At 44.1% G+C, this 20,471-nt stretch overlaps 1 protein-coding gene across 1 annotated transcript in view; it reads right to left on the minus strand.

The window, feature by feature from the left end:
• The window catches only part of CHD8 (chromodomain helicase DNA binding protein 8), an 87,629-nt gene that overhangs the window by 26,653 nt on the left and 40,505 nt on the right, over window positions 1-20,471 (minus strand). The window contains 12 exon segments of the mRNA XM_087945262.1: window positions 637-816; window positions 2,951-3,118; window positions 4,663-4,858; window positions 6,925-7,138; window positions 8,886-9,141; window positions 9,413-9,556; window positions 11,057-11,233; window positions 13,243-13,486; window positions 16,692-16,813; window positions 18,056-18,193; window positions 19,829-19,912; window positions 20,044-20,161. Coding sequence (XP_087801388.1) covers window positions 637-816; window positions 2,951-3,118; window positions 4,663-4,858; window positions 6,925-7,138; window positions 8,886-9,141; window positions 9,413-9,556; window positions 11,057-11,233; window positions 13,243-13,486; window positions 16,692-16,813; window positions 18,056-18,193; window positions 19,829-19,912; window positions 20,044-20,161 — 2,041 coding nt within the window.

Genomic DNA, 20,471 nt, shown 5'->3' on the forward strand with positions numbered 1-20,471 from the left:
CAACAAGGGTTCCCAGAATTTTGGTTGTTAAGTGAGACATTTGTTAAGTGAGCTTCACCCCACTTTACAACTTTTCTTGCCAGAGTTGTTAAGTGAATGACTGCAGTTGATACCTTAGTAACCCGGTTGTTAAGGGAATCTTTCTTATCCATTGACTGCTTATCAGGAAGGTTGCAAAAGACTGGTCGCAAAAGACTGGCACATGACCATGGGGATACTGCAATGGTCATAACTGTGAAAAATGATCCCATCCCTTTTTTTAAGTGTCATTGTAACTTTGCCACTAAATGAACTGTCGTAAGCTCAGGACCAACTGTATTTCGGTAAACTCTTAGGCCACAGTTTCTGAACCTCAGCAACTTCGAGATATGTGGGTGTCAATTCCCAGAATTCCCCAAGCAGCCATCTTGAAATCAACACATCTTGAAGTTGCAGAGGTTCAGAAGCACTTTGGAAAATCTCTTTAAACCCTTATTAATGCCCAACCTCTTACTGATCAGAATAAAGATGATATTTTGATTCCTCCTTCGTTCTCCAGACACGTTTGTCCATCCGCCTTCTCTGAATGGAGTTGGCCTCACCCTAAATCTTCTGAAGACCAGATTATTTTCAAACGGAATTAGGGAATATGGATACCTTGGCAAAGGTGGATCCTTTCCCTTCGCTCTCAATGGTAATGGTGGTGGTGCGGCGAAGAAGGATTTGGTCAATGTCTTCCTCGCAGAACTTAGACCCTTCATCATCCTCTTCCATAATGGCGGCATAGGCCCCTTTGCGTAGCAAATCCTCAATCTCCTTCTTCGAAAACTGCTGAATCTGTAGAGGTGCGAAAGAAAGGGGAGAAAAAAAATCATGTTTCTCTTCTCTTTTGCTTTTAGAGTCAGGAGCAATGCAGAAAAGCCCAGCTGTGCAATCAAAAAAGACTTTTGAAGCAACACATTAAAACGTCGAAAACTGATGGCAGAAAAAGACTAGTTGTCCATCGACTCTGCCCTTTTGAGTCTGCTTTTTTTTTCTTTTAAATTCAATCAATCAGTCAATCATAATTGCAATAGTAGCAAATTATAATAATTTTTTTTTGGTCAGATGATGGACATGGGTTTATCCCAAGCATGACTGACCCACTACTTCTTCTGGAGCTTCCACAACTCTTCCTATGAAGGAACATGAGCAGTCCTTGACTTACAACCACAAGGAAGCCCAAAATTCCTGTTGCTGAGTGAGACAGTTGCTAAGTGAGTTTTGCCCCACTTTATGTCCTTCCTTGCCACTGTTGTTAACTGAATCACTGCAGTTGTTAACTGAATCACTGCAGCTGTTAAATTAGCCACATGGTTGTTCAGCAAATCTGGCTCTCTCCCCGTTGGCTTTGCTTGTCAGAACATCACAAAAGGGGATCCCGTGACCCTGGGAAATTGTGACCGTCATAAATATGAACCAGTTGCCAAACGCCTGAATTTTGATCACGTGACCATGGGGATGCAGCAAGGGTTGTAAGTGTGGAAAAACAGTCGTAAGTCGCATTTTTCAGTGCCATTGCAACTTTAAATGGTCACTAAATGAACTGTTGCTAAGCCGAGGACTGCCTGTACTTCCTAACATTAGGTCTATGGAAATTCTCAACCACCCAAATCATGGATGTCCCAAAGATGCTTTTTCTAAAAGGCAACTGGATTTTCTTGTATGTGTTTTTTCCCTTTCCCCTCTCTGAAAACATTTTGCTTCTCCCCCAAGAAGCTTAGTTGAGTTACAACTGAAGGAGCTTCTTAGATGAGAAATGAAATGTGTTCAAAAGAAACAAAATCCAAGAAAATCCAGTTGCTTTTTGGAAAAAAACACATTTGGGGTTCCGAGCATCACATTTGAACTTCCTTCCTGTCACTTGGAGATTATGACCCTGTATTCCTGATGTGCCAGTAAGATAAACAGGAACCAAACCCCACAATCATAAGATTCCCACTCTTAAAAATAAATCAATAACACCCATTCTGATGATAAGAGCCCAGCCGTATTGCCCAGGTGATCTGTGTTTTCAAAGGTGTATTTCTCCTCGGCCTCTAAGGCCTGGCCACATAATCAGACGAATTGTATTTTTATTTTATGAGCCGTGGTGGAGCAGTGGTTAGAGTGCAGTACTGTAGGCTACTTCTGCTGACTGCCACCTGCCCGCAATTTGGCAGTCCGAGTCTCACCAGGCTCAAGGTTGACTCAGTCTTCCATCCTTTCGGTAAAATGAGGACACGGATTGTTGGGGAAAATATGCTGATTCTGTTAAACCGCTTAGAGAGGGTTGTAAAGCACTGTGAAGCGGTATATAAGTCTAAGTGCTATTGCTAACTCTGCCCACTGCCAGGAGTTTGATCCTGACCAGCTCAAGGTTGACTCAGCCTTCCATCCTTCTGGGGTGGGTAAAATGAGGACCCAAATTGTTGGGGGCAAAATGCTGACTCTGTAAACCACTTAGAGAGGGCTGTAAAGCACTATAAAGCAGTATATAAGATTAAGTGCTATTGCCATTGCTTGTTCCCTTGTATTAACACGACAGTGGTGCAACTCTGCAAAAGACAGATGCTCCCAAATGTAGGTTTCCCAAGAAGCAAGAGGAGCTTCCACCTTTAAGTTTGGGACATGGAGGCTGAATTTCTGATTGGTGGGCTTTCTCCTCCCTGCTTCCTCACTATCTATACCAGACCCAGACAAAGCAGGAAGGTTAAAAAAAACTATTCTTTTATATCAGCTGCAGGAATGCAACCATCAACTCTCCATGCACCAATTGTCCTGGGAATAAAACTCCTGGCTGTGTTTTATCTGAGCTGTTTCCTCCCCACATCAGATTTGTTTTGGCTCCCACGGTGCTTTTTGGGAGGGTTCCGGCTTATCTCCTCCACCAAGGTTATCATCTTTTATTCTCAGCAGCTTCCTACTCTCCCCGACAGCTGCAAGCACTTACCCCAGTGATGCTCCCTTCTCGCCCACTCATGGACTGCAGGACAGCCTTGTCCAGACCCAGCTTGAGGCTGGCTTTGTCAAACATTTCCCGCTCATAGGAATTCCGAGTGATGAGGCGGTAAACTTTCACGGCCTTGCTCTGTCCGATGCGGTGGCAGCGAGCCTGTGCCTGGGGGCGGGGAGAGGGGAACAAACAGAGCCATGAATCCTATGAGCATCCTTCAGACCCAGAAGAGACACACAACAGTTGGGCCTCCGAAGCATCTTAGGGCAGGACAAGAAGCAATGGGTGGAAACTAATCCAGCAGAGAAGCAACCTAGAACTGAGGATAAATTTCCTGACAGTTAGAAAAAATTAATCAGTAGAGCAAGACAAAAAGAAAAAGGACACACTTAAAATCATGCACTGATCTTCACAGAATAAAGGAGTTGAAATGGACCTTGTAGGTCTTCTAATCCAACTCCCTGTTCAAGCAGGAGACTCTATACAAAGATTTGTGATGGCGCAGCATTTGCAGGCTAACTCTGCTAACTGCTAGCAGTTCGATCCCGAACTGGAAACAACAACTGAATGAAAAACTGCTGGTGACCTCCTACCGCTGCACCATAGAGAGTATTTTAACTTACTGCACCTGTGTAGTTTGCCAATTGCACAGTGGCAGATAGGACAGCACTCTAGAGAGTTAACATCATTGCCCAGAGGATTATCCCCTCTTTGGAAGAGCCTTTGAGCTCCCGTTGCCTTAAGAAAGTCCAAAACATCCTCAAAGATCCATCTCATCCTGGGAACCCTTTTTTTTGAATGATTACCATCTGGCAGACGGTACAGGATAATAAAAACAAGCACAAATAGGCTGAAAAACAGCTTCTATCCCAGGTCAGTAGCTATATTGGAATTCTACTGTATATTGCAATATTTGGAGACAGCGCATATTAGTACATATGTGCATATTAGTGCAGGGAAAGCGCCCTAGAGGTAGACCACAGCTGTGATATCTGCAAGAGGGATCTAAAGGCCTGAGAAAGGACATCAACAGTTAGGAAATTTTGACCTCTGATTGTTCAGCTTGAAAGCTAAAGACGCAGCATGGCCTTCTCCAATTCAAAGAGACACTAGTTTTGCAGGCTGAGGCAAAGAGGCAGTGCCAGAACCAGCGAAATCTGGGGGCTGGACAGGAGATAGACTGTATGGAAGGGATTGCGAGTCTCTAATTGGCCTTTTTAGCCACACTAGATACTGTTTTAGGACCTCTTTTCAGAGCATGATTCCATAATCTTATGAGACTGAAGGATGCCAAAGAAGAAGTGCAATATTAATGCAATATCAGGGGTTTTCAATTCAATTTGTATAGAATGCGAAGGATGTATGTTTGTGTTTTATTTTTATAGTTGTAATGTACACTGAGGATGGCATTTAATTTTGTTGTATGAGGTGCAGTGACAATAAAGTAAACTAAACTAAAACTAAACTGATCTGCTCAAGGTTGATTCAGCCTTCCATCTTTCCGAGGTCGGTAAAATGAGGACCCAGATTTTTGGGGACAATATGCTGACTTTGTAAACCGCTTATAGAGAGCTGTAAAGTGGTATATAAGTCTAAGTGCTATTTCAGACAAATGGTAAGACAAATCTTAAGAGAATGGATGTTTCAAGCCTCACGTTTCTGGCTACCGGCGTCTGATTTGCCATCCACCCCAGAGACCCCGAAAGTACCTGCAAGTCATTTTGAGGATTCCAGTCTGAGTCGAAAATTATGCAGGTATCAGCAGCTGTGAGGTTGATGCCAAGACCTCCCGCCCGGGTGCAGAGAAGGAACACAAAGCGATCCGAATCAGGCTTGCTAAAGCGGTCGATGGCGGCCTGACGCAGATTGCCACGCACCCGCCCATCAATACGCTCGTAGAGATACCTGTGCAGGGAAGATACAGAATTCTGTAAAACCAGCTTGAGACACCGATGTCAACATCTGAATCCACCCGTATTCACTGCAATCGCCCACAAACCTGTCTCTAATTCAATATTTTTTTTAAAAAAGAAAGAACCTGGCTACCACAAACTCTGAATGAACGTTGTAACGATGGATCGTATGAAGAACTTGCATAACACTTAACTTCTCCCGTTTAAATGCTGCCACCTCTACCTGAACGTACTAAATATATATTGTGTATGTATATGTGGTACCTGGCTCAATAGTAGTAACTGTGAGAGGGATCTTGGGAGTCCTAGTGGACAACCATTTAAATAGGAGCCAGCCGTGTGCTGCGGCTGCCAAAAAAGCCAACACAGTTCTAGGCTGCATAAACAGAGGGAGAGAATCAAGATCATGTGAAGTGTTAATACCACTTTATAAGGCCTTGGGAAGGCCACACTTGGAATACCGCATCCGGTTTTGGTCACCACGATGTAAACAAGATGTTGAGACTCTAGAAAGAGTGCAGAGAAGAGCAACAAAGAAGATTAGGGGACTGGAGGCTAAAACATATGAAGAACGGTTACAGAAATTGAGTTTGTCTAGTTTAATAAAAAGGAGTAGGGTCACATGATAGTAGTGTTCCAATATCTCGTGGGCAAAGAAAAGGGAGTCAAGCTATTCTCCAAAGCACCTGACGGCAGGACAAGAAACAATGGTTGGAAACTAATCAAGGACAGAAGCAACCTAGAACTAAGGAGAAATTTCCTGACAGTTAGAACAATTAATCAGTAGAACAACTTTGCTCTAGAAGTTACAAATGTTCCAACACTGGAAGTTTTTCAGAAGAGATTAGATAACCATTTGTCTGAAATGGTATAGGGTTTGCTGCCTAAGCAAGGGGTTGGACTAGAAGACCTCCAAGGTCTCTTCCAACTCTTGTTATTCTATTTGTAATTCTATTTGTGATTTTCTAAATCCTTCTTCCATGGCTGTGATATTTTGGTATGTTATAACTGCACGGCTTTTAAGAAGTTGTCTGTTTTGAAGATAATCATACTATTAAGAATTCTAAAGGGTGCAAGGCAAGATTCTCAGCGAGGAGGATCATGAAAGCATGGATGTTACCGCATTGATGAAATAAGGCTGTGGAATATTTGGTTTGGGGGAGGGGGTTGGACAGCACAGGGGACCAACATGCTGGAGCATGTAACACCAGGCATGTCATTAGAAGGCAAAAATCATAAAACCGAGTCTCACTTATTTTGGTTATGTCATGCGGGGCAACTCATTGGAGAAAGCAATTACACTTGGAAAGGTTAGCAGTAAATCACCAAAGAACACAACAGTTGGCTAATGTCAAAACTGATACCAGCTAGCATAGAAAAACTCAAAAAAGCAGTCTGTAGAGATTCTCAGTCATCCAGGTCATGTTTGTCCCAAAGGTGCTTTTTCAGGAGGCAACTGGACTTTCTTGTTTTTTTTTTTCTTTTCTTTTGAAGATGTTTCGCTTCTCATTCAAAAAGCTTCTTCAGCTCTTTCAGAATAGTGGGGAATGGAAGGATTTATATTCCTTGCAGACAGCTGGTCATTTGCATCCTTTTAGAGGGTTGTTGAAGCCCTCTGAAGTTTATCTGTGTCCTCAGGGTCACCTGAGTAGTGCTCCTGGTTCTTGTAATCTGCAGTTTTTCCTCTGTAAAATCCCCCCCCCCCAATGGATTTCCAAAGGAAAAAAATGCAGACTCAGATGACCCTGAGGACACAGATAAACTTCCAAGGGCCTCAACAACCCTCTAAAAGGATGCAAATGACTGTCTGCAAGGAATATAAATCCTTCCATTCCCCACCATCCCATCAGAGCTGAAGAAGCTTCTTGGATGAGAAGAAAAATGTCTTCAAAAGAGAAAAAACAACAAGGAAGTCCAGTGTCTTACTCAAAAAGTACCTTCAGATCAAAGAAGCAGTGCAAGATCGGAAGATGTGGAAGAGACCTGGCCCACCGAATCGCCCAGAGTTGGACACAACTGAATGGATGACATCATCATCATTGCCGCACAAGCTCTCACCTCTTTTGGATGAGGTAGTCTTCCAGGATGTCGAGGCAGCGGACCATCTGGGAAAAAATCAGCACCTTGTGTCCTCCAGCTTTCAGTTTAGGAAGCAGTTTATCGATCAGCACCAATTTCCCAGAGGAACGCACCATGGCCTGCAGGGGAAAGTCATGGGGCACGTGGTGGTGGCAGGAATCCCGAAACTCAGTCAAGATCTTCTCCTCGGCACCTAGTTTGGGAGGGAAGAAAAGAAACGCATATGAAGGAATTATCCACATTTCAGGGTGTGTGGGGAACCAAGCTTGAGAAATCAGAACAAGCCAAGTCACTGGCGTTTTGATCAACTGATGTCCCTTCACTTGTCATTTCTACCTTCTGGGTTACCTAAACCAGATCAGGATCAAGGTGGGGAGCCTCAGCTTCTACTCTCAGAATATCAGAATTAGGGTTGGTCTCCTCCAAAGCTGAATACTGCACCCCTGTTTGGCTTCATAGCTGCCACCCTGGCAAGATCGATGCTAGGCTGAACGATATAACGAGGATCATAAGCGGTTGCATGAAATCTACTCCTACTTGCTGGCTCCCCATCTTGAGCCACGTTGCACCACCAGACCAGCTCTACGAAGGCAGGAAGCCTTAGTGAAGGAGTACAAACAAAATTATGAGAAACCCACTTCTTCCTGTGCACGCTGGTCTTTCTCACATATCAATCAGCAGGCTTAAATCCAGGAAGCCCTCTCTGGCACTTGCTCAACAGCTGTCTAACAACTTTGACATCAACACACAGTGGAAAGTCAAGTGGGCTGCTGAACATCCAAATACAGGCCCTAGTTGACCCTACACAAAAGGTGCCAGGTTTTGACCTTCCTCACCAGCATTGCTCAACTCTGAACAGGATCAATACCCAACATGGTGCCTGCCAGGACTCCTTGTTTAAGTGGGGTCTTGTCCATAGCGCTCAGTGTGACTCTGGTGCTCCTCGACAAAATATCCATCCCATTGTGTCTGAATGACCATCAAGAGCTTACACTGGCCCAATATCTGATTGTTTTCAACATAGACCACCCTGTCCTTGAATGGCTGGGGGGGACTGGACATTAACATTTGATCCACTTTAAGTCCATGTATTTGCCATTCGCTAAATAAATAAACCTAAACAAGATACTTTCTGTGCCTAGGAAAAGATCTCGGGGGACTTAGAAGCTCAAAGCTAATTGTATGTCTGAGTTTACAGTTGGTCCTTGACTTATGACCTTAAGGGATCCTGGATTTTCCATTATATGTCATGACAGTCATAAGTTGAGGAACCAACACAACCAATCTGAACTTTGAATCCAGGACTTTTTGGGAATATGTTAAAAGTTTATATGGTTGCTAAATGATCAACCATAAATTGATAATTACCTGTATTTTGCAAAGAGCAGCTTTCTTTAGATCTAATTGAACACCTAATTGTTTCTGCACTGTCTTAAGGCCTAAAGACACTTAACCATGTAGTGAGTGGGCTGTAGTGCTATTCTTATCTTTTCTACTTTCTCCTATTAGTACCTAATGATTTATCACTTATTTGTAATTTATGATTAATGATTTTAACTATGATTTATGACTTATCACTTTGTTGTTTGTATGTAAACTGAGAGCTTATGCATCAGAGACAAATTCCTTGTGTGCCAAATTAAACATGGCCAATTAAAAAATTAATTCAATTCAATTCAATGCAATTCTATTCTATTATGCACTCTCCTCTTCTGCATTCTATTCTCTTCTGCATTCTTTTCTTCTCTTCTGCATTTTCTTCTATTCTGCATTGTATTCTGCATTGTATTGTATTTTATTCTATTCTAATCCTAATCCTAATCCTAATCCTATTCTATATCCTAATCCTATTCCGTTCCGTTCCATTCTATTATCTGTCCAAATTTCCATTCTAGGCAGGTCAATTCCCAAAAAGCCTTCATTCACTTCCTCACACTTACCATTGATGAGGTAGGGGTGATTGCAACACTTGCGTAGCTCCATCATGGTATTGAGAAGGTTGGGCATGTTGCTGTGCCCTGCTCCCTTGGAAAGGAAGTTGAAGTTCTTCTCTAGGATGGCCCGGTAGTACTTCTTCTGGATGTTGGTCAGCTCTACTTCAATGATAGTTTCCTGCTTGGGGGCCAAATTCTTCTCAACATCCTCCTTCAACCGCCGGAGCATCATGGGCTTCAGGATCGCCTGCAGTTTCTGCACCTGTAGGGCAGAAGAGAGCAGTGGTTAGTGCCATCTTGAGGTGGATCAAGCTACTAAGAATAAACTAGTTTTGTCAGTAGCATTGTCTTCTTAAGACAGACGAGGAATGATCTTCTCTTGAAGATGGTTTACCTGCTTTTCATATACACTGCAGAAGTTTGAGAATGTAGATAATAGAGAAAATTAGCCAGACAAAAAGCTAGAAGCAGCAGAAATGGGCGGTTCAGAAAGAGAAAAAAGTGACAACATCCAACAGCTCCTTTTTTTTTACCTGCTCCTCAGTTTTGAGGTCCCCGAAGTCCTTGAGGAACTCTGATTCAGAGGGGAATTGGGAGGGTTCAAGGAAGTGCAGGAGGCTGAATAGTTCTTCCACGGTGTTCTGGAGAGGGGTGCCAGTCAACAACACTTTGTGTTCCTATAAGGGAGGAAGATGGAAGAGACATCAAGACAGATTAGGGCATCACAGTACCCTAGAAGAACAGAATACCAGAGCTGGAAGGGACCTTCGAGGTCTTCTAGTCAACCCTCTGCTCAAGCAGGAGTACATTGCAATTGTGCAATCTCTTCTTAAAAACCTCCAGTGATGGAGCAGCTACAATGTCTGGAGGCAAATCATTCCACTGATTTAAGTGTTCTAACTAATTTCCCCTTATTTCTAAGTTGGTTCTCTCCTGGATTACATTCCGTAGAGTTGTCCATGGAGATTCTCAGTCATCCGAGTCATGGTTGTCCCAAAGGTGCTGTTTTTCCAAGAGGCAACTGGGCTTTCTGGTTTTTCTTTGAAGACGTTTTGCTCCTCATCCAAGAAGCTTCTTCAGCTCTGAGCGAATTTCCCACCATCCAGTCAGAATTGAAGAAGCTTCTTGGATGAGAAGCAAAACATCTTCAAAGAAATACCAGAAAGTCCAGTTGCCTCTTGGAAAAAAAGCACCTTTGGGATTCCGTAGAGTTATGAATGAGCCGATTTTATGACGTATTTTTGCGGAAGGCGTAGGTGTGAATGCTGTGGTCATTAAGCCAACGCACCAATCTTAAGTGGGAAGCCACTGTTCGCTAGGAACACATTTCTACTGAAAACTGGAAGCAACTGCAGATTTTCAGAAAAATGCTGCAAATATAACTTTGGCTGAGAGCCCAAAATATGATCATGCGCCTTGGGGGTGGGGTGGGGGCACAAACCATCAGAACTTTGGGTTTGGGTCTCAGGCAAATCCTAATTTCTGAAACACCTGACAGTTAGAACAATTAATCAGTGGAAATAATTTGCCTCCAGAAGTAGTGAATGCTTCAACACTGGAAGTTTTTAAGAATAGACTGAGCAACTTGTCTGAAACGGTATAAGGCAGTGGTGGCTAATCTTTTTGGGCTCCTGTGCCAAAAATTGTGCATGCATTAGCGCACGCGCACTCGTGTGCCAGCACCCAGAATGCAATGCGCGCCCCCCACGCATGCGCGTGCAGTCCTCCCCCCACGCCACCCTCTTACCTGCACTGCACCTCACAGCTGATTTACAGGAAGTGACGAAATGGGCCTCTTTGCCCTGAAAAGCCTTGCAGAGGCTTTTTTCCAAGCCTCTGGGAAGCAGAAAAAGACCTGAAACCAACTGAAAAATCACCTGAGGCGCGTGCATGCGCAGTGACGTAAGTTTGCCGGCTGGCGTGCAGGCACAAATGACTCTGCGTGCCACTTGTAGCATGCATGCCATAGGTTCACCATCACGGGTATAGGGTTTCCTGTCTAAGCAGAAGACCTCCAAGGTCCCTTCCAACTCTGTTATTCTATATTTCCTATCTCCACAGTGAGACATCTCAATCCTGGAGGCACTACTCAACAGACACCTCCAAAGCAGCAAATCCAGCAGGGTACCCATAAACATATTTCCCAAGCAGGACAGAAGAAGGCTTGGGGGTCCTACCAGGTCCATATGCTTGAGGCTGTCCAGCAGTTTGCAGTTGCGGTTCTTCAGGCGGTGAGCTTCATCGATGATCACACAGCGCCACTCGATCTCCCTCAGCTCGGGGCAGTCCGACAGGATCATCTCAAAGGTGGTGATCAGGGCATCAAACTTGTAGGCCCCTGGGATCAGACGACCCTGTTGGGAAGCAGAAGCAAGAAATAAAAACTCGATTTCCGGGAACGTCATTGGCAAAGCAGTTTTCTAGGCAAAATTTGGAAGAGGTTGGTCACCGTCTTCTTCTGGGGTATCATTTTCCAGAACAAACTACAATCTTGGAGTTATTTTGGGGGGAGGGGCTCCCTCCCCAAATATTAACCATGTTTGATCCTGCTTAGCTTTAAAGCCCAGACAAGATCATCCAGCCCTGCTGAGGTGGCGACAAAATCCACCAAAAACTCTACAAAATCACAAGTAATCACAAAGATTACTAGGTGCAAATAAGAAAAATAGACATTATTTCCATAGCAAGGAAGATAAAACAGGAATGGTTAAATTGATTATTTTATTCGAAGAGGAAAATATGATTCTATTTGGATACCACTTCTGGAATTTGTAGTTGTGAAGAAAAAATAAATAAAACTTTGACCTTAGTTTTGTTGTTTGAAAGATTTGGTGTTATAGGAATGGCTAGTTTTTTTAGATATAATATTTAAAAGCAAAAAGTTGGGGATGTGTTTATCTTGTACTTGTGCTAAGTTAGAAGTCAATGCTTCTTTTTCTTTCTTTTTCTCTTCTTCCTTGTATCTCACACTCCCTTTTCCCTGATCCCTTTCCTTCCCTTAATTTCCTATTTCTTCTTCTTCTTCTTCTTCTTCTGTATTTTATGTAACAAAAATAAAATTTAATGAAGAGCAAATAAAAAATAAAAATCCCCCTCGACAAAATCTCCACTCTTAACCATAATTGCTCTGTTGCTTTCTAGAGGAAATGCAGAATTTCTTTATGCCCTGACATTTACCTCAGGCATTTCCCCATAAATAGGTGGGAAGAACAAGCGATACAGCCTATTTGCCCGAATCCATTTTTTCATCACTACGGGTAATCCTTGACTTATGACCACTTGTTCAGTGGCCATTCAGTGACAATGGCATAGAAAAAAGCAACTTGCCACCTGTCCTCATGCCTGCAAAACCACCCAGCATCCCCATGGTCAGGTGATCAAAATTGGGGTGCTTGGGAACAGGCTTGGGTGCTTGGGAACAGGCTGTGGTGTCCCTGGGATCATGTGATCACCATCTGTGACCTTCTTGGCTGACTTCCATCAAGCAAAGACAAAGGGGAAGCCAGACTCACTTAATGACCTTAACACGATTCCCTTAACAAACTGCAGTGATTTTCTTAACAGCCATGGACAAAAAACAAAAACAAAAAAAGTCGTAAAACTGGGCACGGCTCGCTTAACCAACCAACACGCTTGAGGGCAGAAATTCTGGTCTCAAATGTGATCATACGTCAAGAACTACCTCAACACCTCGACGTACGTCCACCACCGAGCCCAAAATTTAATGTTGCGAAGCGAGACATCAGTTATTTGTCCCGTTTTAACAACTTTTTCACGGCCACGTTTGTGAAGTGAATTGCTGCTATGGATCAGATCTAACTGATCATCAGAGTTGGAAGGGACCTTATAGGTCATCTAGTCCACCCTCCCCCCATCCAAGCGGGAGACCCTACACCATTTCTGACAAATGGCAGTCCAATCTCTTCTTGAAGGTCTCAAGAGATGGAGCTCCCACAACATCCAAGGGCAACTTCTGTTCCATTGGTTCATTGTTCTCACTGTCAGAAAAGTTAGTAACCCGGTTTGTTAAGCGAATCTGGCTACTGCTTCAGACTTTGCATGTCAGAAGGTCACAAAAAAGGGAGAATCGCGTGAACCCTGGGACACTGCAACCATCATAAAGGCGAACCAGTTGAATTTTGACCACGTGGGGGATTCTGGGAAGGTTGTAACTGTAAAAAATGGTCACAAGTTGCTTTTTTCTGATGCCGTTGTAACTTCAAACGGTCACTAAGTGAACTGTTGCATGTTGAAGATTGTCTTCATATTGCAGCCTCCTCCTCTCATCTCAACCAAAAGCCCTCTGCGCTCCTTTACGGTTTGTCCCTCCCCCAAAAGAAAATGTCTTTCCCCATTTACCTACCCGGGAGTCCTTACAGTACATCTCATATTGTTGAATCATCTGGCGGGAGGCCAGGCTGCCATGGTACACAATGGTGTTCATCTCGGTCCAGGTGTTGAATTCCCGCTCCCAGTTGGTGATGGTGGACAGAGGGGCGATGACCAGGAAGGGCCCCCGGATTCCCACGTTATACACTTCCTCCAAGAAGGCGATGGATTGGATGGTTTTACCCAACCCCATTTCGTCGGCCAGGATGCAATTTTGCCTGTGGAGGGGGAGGGAAGATACGGTTGGAAGTGGGTAGAGACACACTTTTGCACCAAAACATTGTATGCGCAAGTCAATTTACTGTGGAATGACTCAGGCTGCACCCCTGAAATATATTTATTAAGGAGGAATATCTTTGGAGATTCTCAAATCAGATCATGGTTGCCCCAAAGGTGCTTTTCTTTTCTTCTGTACTTTTTTATTTTATTTATACAAACATTCCATCTTTCATTTGAATAGTGTGTCATCTGGATATAAATCTTGTGCAATAACCATTATAGTTTATACATATTCATTGCTTAGCTTTAATACTCTATTCCAGAGGTCCCCAAACTTGGCAACTTTAAGACTTGTGGACTTCAACTCGCAGAATTCTCCAGCTTGCTTGGTCCACAAATCTTAAAGTTGCCAAGTTTGGAGACCTCTGCTCTATTCTTACTTAATATTAATCTGCATCATATATCTAATTCTTATAACATTCCCCACCTTAACATTTTTAATTCTTATCACGTTTACTATTTTGTGCTAGTCTTCTTTAATTTCTAACTTCCATATTTATTTTTCCATTGATCAAATAAATCCCATATCATATAATATTCAAAAGGCAACTGGACTTTGTGGGTTTTTTTTCGTTCTCTTGAAAACGTTTCTCTTCTTCAAGAAGCTTCTTCGGTTCTTCAGTTTTAAAGAACGGAAGAAGTTTCTTGGATGAGAAGTAAAACATCTTCAAGGGGGAAAAAAGCAACCAAGAAAATCCAGTTTGCCTTTTGAAAAGCACTGATGGGATGATAAGGAGGAAGCAACTGTCACTGAATTCTATGGGATTTATTTCCAAACAGAAATTTTAAATCAGGCCTATCATAATTCCTGACCATACTGCTTGAAACTTGTGAAGTTTGTCATACACAATATCTGAAGATAGTATTTACAGGTAACTGCACTGTTCTGCATTTATTACATGAAACACAGAATTTTGGAAGGTAATTCTCCACCCCAAAAACTTTTCTTCTAGCCCTCAAGGGAGTGAAAAAGCTGCAAGTATGGTGATGTCTGCCAAAATCTCAAATCTCCTTGGACTCTTTTAGTCTCAAAGGTGTTTTTCCAAAAGGCAACTAGACTGGTTTTCCGTGAGGAAGAAGAAAATGTTTTGCTTCTCATCCAAGAAGCCTGAACACACAACTGATGAAGTCCGAAAGGTGCTTTTTTTCAAGAGGCAACTGGACTTTCTGGTTTTTCTTTGAAGACATTTCGCTTCTCATCCAAGAAGCCGAGAGCTGAATAAGCTTCCTGGATATGAAGTGAAACGTCTTTAAAAAAAAAAAAAAGCCCAGAAAGTGCAATTGCCTTTTGAAAAAAAGCATGGGACAACCATGACCTGCATGACTGAGAATTTCCATAGACAAGACGGATGAAGCTTCTTGGATGAGAAGCAAAATGTTTTCTTCTTTTTCTTCCTCAAGGAAAAACTAAGTCCAGTTGCCTTTTGAAAAAGCACTTTTGACACAACCAGGATCTAGATGACTGAGAATCTGTATAGACAACAGAGAGGTTAGGAACATGTAGACCAGAGGTGAGCTATTTTTTCCCCAGTAGCTACATGAGACACCTATGGGACTATTGTGGTCTAGCATGCACACACGCACATATGTAAATTGGTGAAGGGAAAAAAAGCAATAGTCTTTAAAATAAAAGCAATTCATGCAGGCCGGACAGGGACAGCCAAAAGACCAGATGTGGTAAACCATCCAGGCTTGAAGCAGAGGCTAGAAATAACTAAAAATTTTACAGAAACAACTGTTAAGCACAACTTTTATAGCCAACTTGCCCAATGTATTCTTAAAACCATCCCACTGGCAAACTTTTCTATAGGTTAGATCAGGAGTATCAAACTCATTTTTTATTGAGGGCTGCATCAGGGTTGTGTTTGACCTTGGGAGGAGAAGGGGCATTGCCAGGGTGGGTGTGGTCAGCTCAAGGCCACTCATGTCGGGGTGGCATGAGCGCTCACGTGGCCTTCCCGAGCTCCATTTTCACTGGCAGAAGCATTGCAGGCTGGCCCTTTGTTGTTTCCAGGGTGGTACTGCTGGCCAGATCTAAGCACTTTATGGGCCAGATCTGACTTGCAGACCTGGAGTTTGACACCCTTGGGTTAGATGGTGCTCCTGGTACGATTAAGAATTCTCTACCATCGGTTTTGGAAAAACCACCGCTCAAAATAATGGGACTGGAGTGGGTAGCAATAGCAATAGCACTTAAGACTTATGCACCACTTCACAGTGCTTTGAAGCCCTCTCTAATTGGTTGACAGAGTCAGCGTATTGCCCCCAACAACATGGGTCCTCATTTTACCAATCTTGGAAGGATGGAAGGCTGAGTCAACATTGAGCTGGTTAGGATCGAACTTCTGGCAGTGGGCAGAGTTAACTTGCAATACTGCATTCTAACCAGTGGACCACCACAGTGTTGTGACCGGCCAGTGGAGCTGGCGGCAGACTTGGACAGTGAGGAGCTTGGGGAAGAACATGGGCCAGTCCTGGAGTCTGGGGAAGACTCTGCTGAGTGCTCTGCATCCGAGGCAGAGATGGTTCCAGGGCCATCTGACAGTTATCAGCAGCCTTCGGAATCTGAGATCAGTGGGGTAGAAGAACAGCTGAAGCCTATCCCGATGTGTGCATGTGCAGAGCTGTCAGGAGAAGGGAACAGTTAAGGAACAAGGATCAACTCGGGAGTAAAGGCACAGGTGGACCGTGAACAGCCCCTCCCCTAGGGAATAAAGAAGAATGAAAGGGGAATGGGGTTTTCAGGAGACAATCAGTTCGTTTAATTAGAGTGAAGATTTATTCATGGCTCTCAGAAACTCCTTGCCAAGTATTTTCTTGTATGGCGTTGCTATTGGCCTGGCAGCTGTCCAAGCCTGGTAAGGTCTGTGGTTGTAATTCACCTTTGAAAGAAAGACTGTTTGCCGGGACTTTGCTGGATGTGAATGATAGGAATTCACATTAGCCTAATAAAAAGGGGTTTTGTCGGGACAAGGAGCCTGCTTTGTGATTTTGTGAAGCCTAGATCAGAACACACAGCTCCTGGCCATCTGTAGAAATCCCAGCCTTCACAACTGACATCGGAAAGCATGATTTTCCACTTGAGAACAAAATCCCCTAACCAACCTGCATTTCTCTTCTGGGCTTTCCTGCCTGTAGCCTCACCTATTGTACCAGTTGAAAAGCAACCAGTTTACACCCTCCAGCTGATATTCACGCAACTGATTGCCGTTCTTGTATTCGTGGGAAAGTTCCAGCTTTTTCCAGGAACCTGCCTGGGGTCGAGCCTAAGGAATAAATGTTTGCTATTAGGTGCCAAAGATGTAACAAGGAGGGAAAGGTTTTGTCGAACTCGCTGAATGCCACTGGAAGATTATTTCTGATTCTGTGGTTAAGCTTACCTTTCATTCATTTGGGTCAGTATTTCTGCAAGCTACCCTCTTTATGAAACAAATTCAGCCCCTGCAAATTTCTTTTTTCTTCTTGTTTTGTCTCCCATCAGACACTGGTAATATCAATGCTACCTGTTCTTTTGATGTTACTGTATGAAACAAAGATGTTTTACCTTTGGCAAACTACATAAGGAGCTTTGCATCGTGATATGTGCTGTCTGCCAACTTCTCAGATTTTTCTTTCTTTCTTTCTTTCTTTCTTTCTTTTCTTTTCTTTCTCTTCTTCCTTCCTTTCTTTCATTTTTGTTTCCCCCCTCTCTCTCCATCCTTCTTTCTTTCCTTCCTGCTTTCCTTCCTTTTATTTTCTTTCTCTTTTTCGTTCATTTTTCTTTCCCCTCCCTCTCCGCTTTCCTTCTCTTTCCTGTTGTTTCTTTTTCTTTTCATCTTTTTTCATTTTACTTCCTCCCTCCCCATCTTCTTCCTTCCTTTCTTTTTCCTCTTTCATTTTTCTTTTTCCCCTTCCTCTACTTTTTCCTTCTCTCTCTCTCCCTCCCTCCCTCCCTCCCTGTCTCTTTTTTCCCCCTATAAAATCTAAGATGGCAAATATATCCAACACACCTTCCTCCTTTTATTTCCCCCAAAACACTGGGAGATGAGTTAGTCTCCAAGAGTGAAAGACCCAAAGTCACCCAGCTGGATTTCATACTTAAGGCAGGACTAGAACTCACAGTCTCCTGGTGATTAGCCCAAATCACACAGCCAGCTTTCACGCCTAGGGCAGGACTAGAACTCACCCGCCCGGCTTTCATGGCTAAGGGGGGACTAGAATCCACTCATTTAAAGCCTGGAGAGACTACTAGTACTATTACTACTAACAAAAAATGCCTATTATATCTGCAATGGACTTTTGTTTTGTTTTCCTCCCTGTCCTGCAATAATGAGAAGGTATCAGAGATCAATTAAGGTGGGGTTTTTTTTCAGTACCAAGGAGAGCCAGAAATCTGGCTGCACATGAGAAGGAGTAGGTATCCAAACACAGACACTGTTCCAGAATATTAGTGGACAAAACCAGAAGGCTAAGTTAGCACGACAGATAAGGCCAGGACTTTAGAGTGTAGGGAATAAGTTGCCACTCACCACCCGTTTGAGCTCAGGGTGCCTGGACTGGATGCGTTTGAACTCTTGGACCTTTCCTTCGTCTACATCTTCTTTCAGTTCCCATGTACTGTCTTCATAAGGGAGCGAACACCACTTTACCAGATAATAGATCACCGGCTGCAGGAGAAGCGGGGGGAGAAGAGAGAGAAGGAGAGAGGGAAGTGGGGGAGAGAAAGGGGGAAGGGAAGAGAAGGGGGAGAGAGGGAAGAGAGACAGGGAAGGGGGAGAGAGAAGGAGCAAGAGAGAGGGAGAAAGAGGGGGGAGAGAGGGGAGAGAAAGAAAGAGGGGGCGAAAGAGAGAGGAGGGGGAAGGGGGTGAGGGAAGAGAGAAAGAATCAAATACAGCATTAGAATTGTTTATTCATTTGTTCAAATGGCTTTTCTCTCAAACTACCATAAATGGAATAGCTCACAGAAGTCCAATCTTAAAGGCAACAAAAACCTCAAGTTCAAAACAAGTTAAATATAACAAAAACATGGACAGCTTCAAGGCCAGAAAAGACGTCTGAAGATTTAATTACTGCACCACGCCAGACCCCAGAGATGAGCGGAAGCCAAAATCCAGAGAGCAGAGAATTAGTGCAGTAAGATAAGGAGTGTGGGGTTGTTTCAGGAGGATGAGAGAGGTCCTACACGCAGGCTAAGCATGTGTGTCTCTTTGCTCAGGATCAGAAAATCTTGTTTGGATTTTAGCGGGGAGGATTTTTAGTTCCTGAGCAGAGAGGCAGCAGGAAAGAAGCCCAGGTTGCCTCAGAAGGGTGAGGAAGCCCTGGGAAACTGCACACAAATGACCCTCTGCTCAGGGGCTGCAAATCGTGCTTGGATTTTAAGCAGGCAGCTATCAGTGGCTACCAATATTAGCCGGCTGTTTGTTACCTCTCGAATCTTATGATGGCAGACCCGCATATGTGATTGCCAGAAACAGACGCTTTGTCCTCTGGTTTTTAGGTTCATAAGCTTTCAAAGTGCTGGCCACTGTGTGACTCCAAATGCCAGCCAGGGGTGGGCTGGTGGGGGTTCGCAGGGGTTCGGGACAGCCCCCTAGCTAAGATTCTATGCAGTTCGGAGAATCCCCCAAATCCCACTCCTGGCTGGCCCCGCCCACCCCGCCCCTCCCAAGAGTCCCCATGCGGCCCGTTTTGGATGCAGGTAAGCGCAGGGTGCATGCGGAGGCTTGGGGAGGGTGAAAAATGGGCCTCCCGGAAGTTTGAGAAGGCCGGAAATGGGCCCATTTCAGGCTTCCAGAGAGCCTTCGGAGCCCGGGAAAGCCGTTTTCACTCTCCCGACGATCAAAGCAAGCCTCTGGAGCCCAGGGAGAGCCAAAACGCCCCCCCTTGCTGTGGTGCAGGAGGCCAACTAGACCACACCCACCATGGCCACACCCACCCAGCAACCGGGCAGAGAATCCCTTGCTAAAATTTTTGAAGCCCACCCCTGGATCCAGCATGGTTCTTCTGAAGTTCTTAGGTAGCTACTGCCTGCTCATCAGGCAGCCGGTATTTAAGTTATCTTATTGAAGAGCCGTGGCGCATGGTTAGAATGCAGTATTGCAGGGTAACTCTACTGACTGCCAGGAATTCGATCCTGGTCGGTTCAAAGTTGACTCAGCCTTCCATCCTTCCGAGGTCGGTAAAACGAGGACCCAGATTGCTGGGGGCAATACACCCACTCTGTAAACCGCTTTGAGAGGGCTGTAAAGCACTGCTTTTTGCGTGTTCCACCCTGTCAATTGATCTGAAAAGTACCAACACACCTCCCCGTTGTCCTTGTCAATGCTGTGCGATTCATCCAGGATGCGGTCAACTTCCACGTAGTCTGGGTTGAAAGGCTCCTCATCCTAAAGAGACAGGATAGTGTAAGGTGGTGTTGACTCCTGCAGGAGTATAAGCAACTGGAATTAAACAAGCCACTGGCCAGCTGAGCAATTCGGCCTCCAGAGTCTGCTTAGGTTTCTATCATCATGGGTACCTCATGGAAGAAGTGCCTCATCTGAGCCATTTTGGTCTTAAACCGTTTGAGCTTCTGGTGGATCCTCTTGTCCTTCTCCAGTTGAGCAATGGTGGCCCATTCACAGTGCAAGTAAGAGCTGAGTTGGGGAGAAAAGGAAAGAGAAGGGTAGTGCAAATGCTGGACATCCAGAAGAAAGCACTGGATCAATGGGAATAGGTGGGATCCTTGGCACTCTTTTGAGCTTGGTGGTTTTCTTGCAGGCGTTTCATTACCCAACTATGTACATCATCAATTATGTAAATACAGGTAGTCCTCGACTTACAACAGTTCATTTAGTTACAAAGTTATGACATCTCTGAAAAAAGTGATCTTTCCATACTTATGATGATTGCAGCATCCCTATGTGTCACAATCAAAATTCAGAGGTTTGGACACTGGTTCATGTT

This window comes from Notechis scutatus, chromosome Z, assembly GCF_049901735.1.
Source record: "Notechis scutatus isolate UNSWTSFEM ecotype Mainland chromosome Z, rNotScu1.2, whole genome shotgun sequence".
NCBI classification, from domain to species: domain Eukaryota; kingdom Metazoa; phylum Chordata; class Lepidosauria; order Squamata; family Elapidae; genus Notechis; species Notechis scutatus.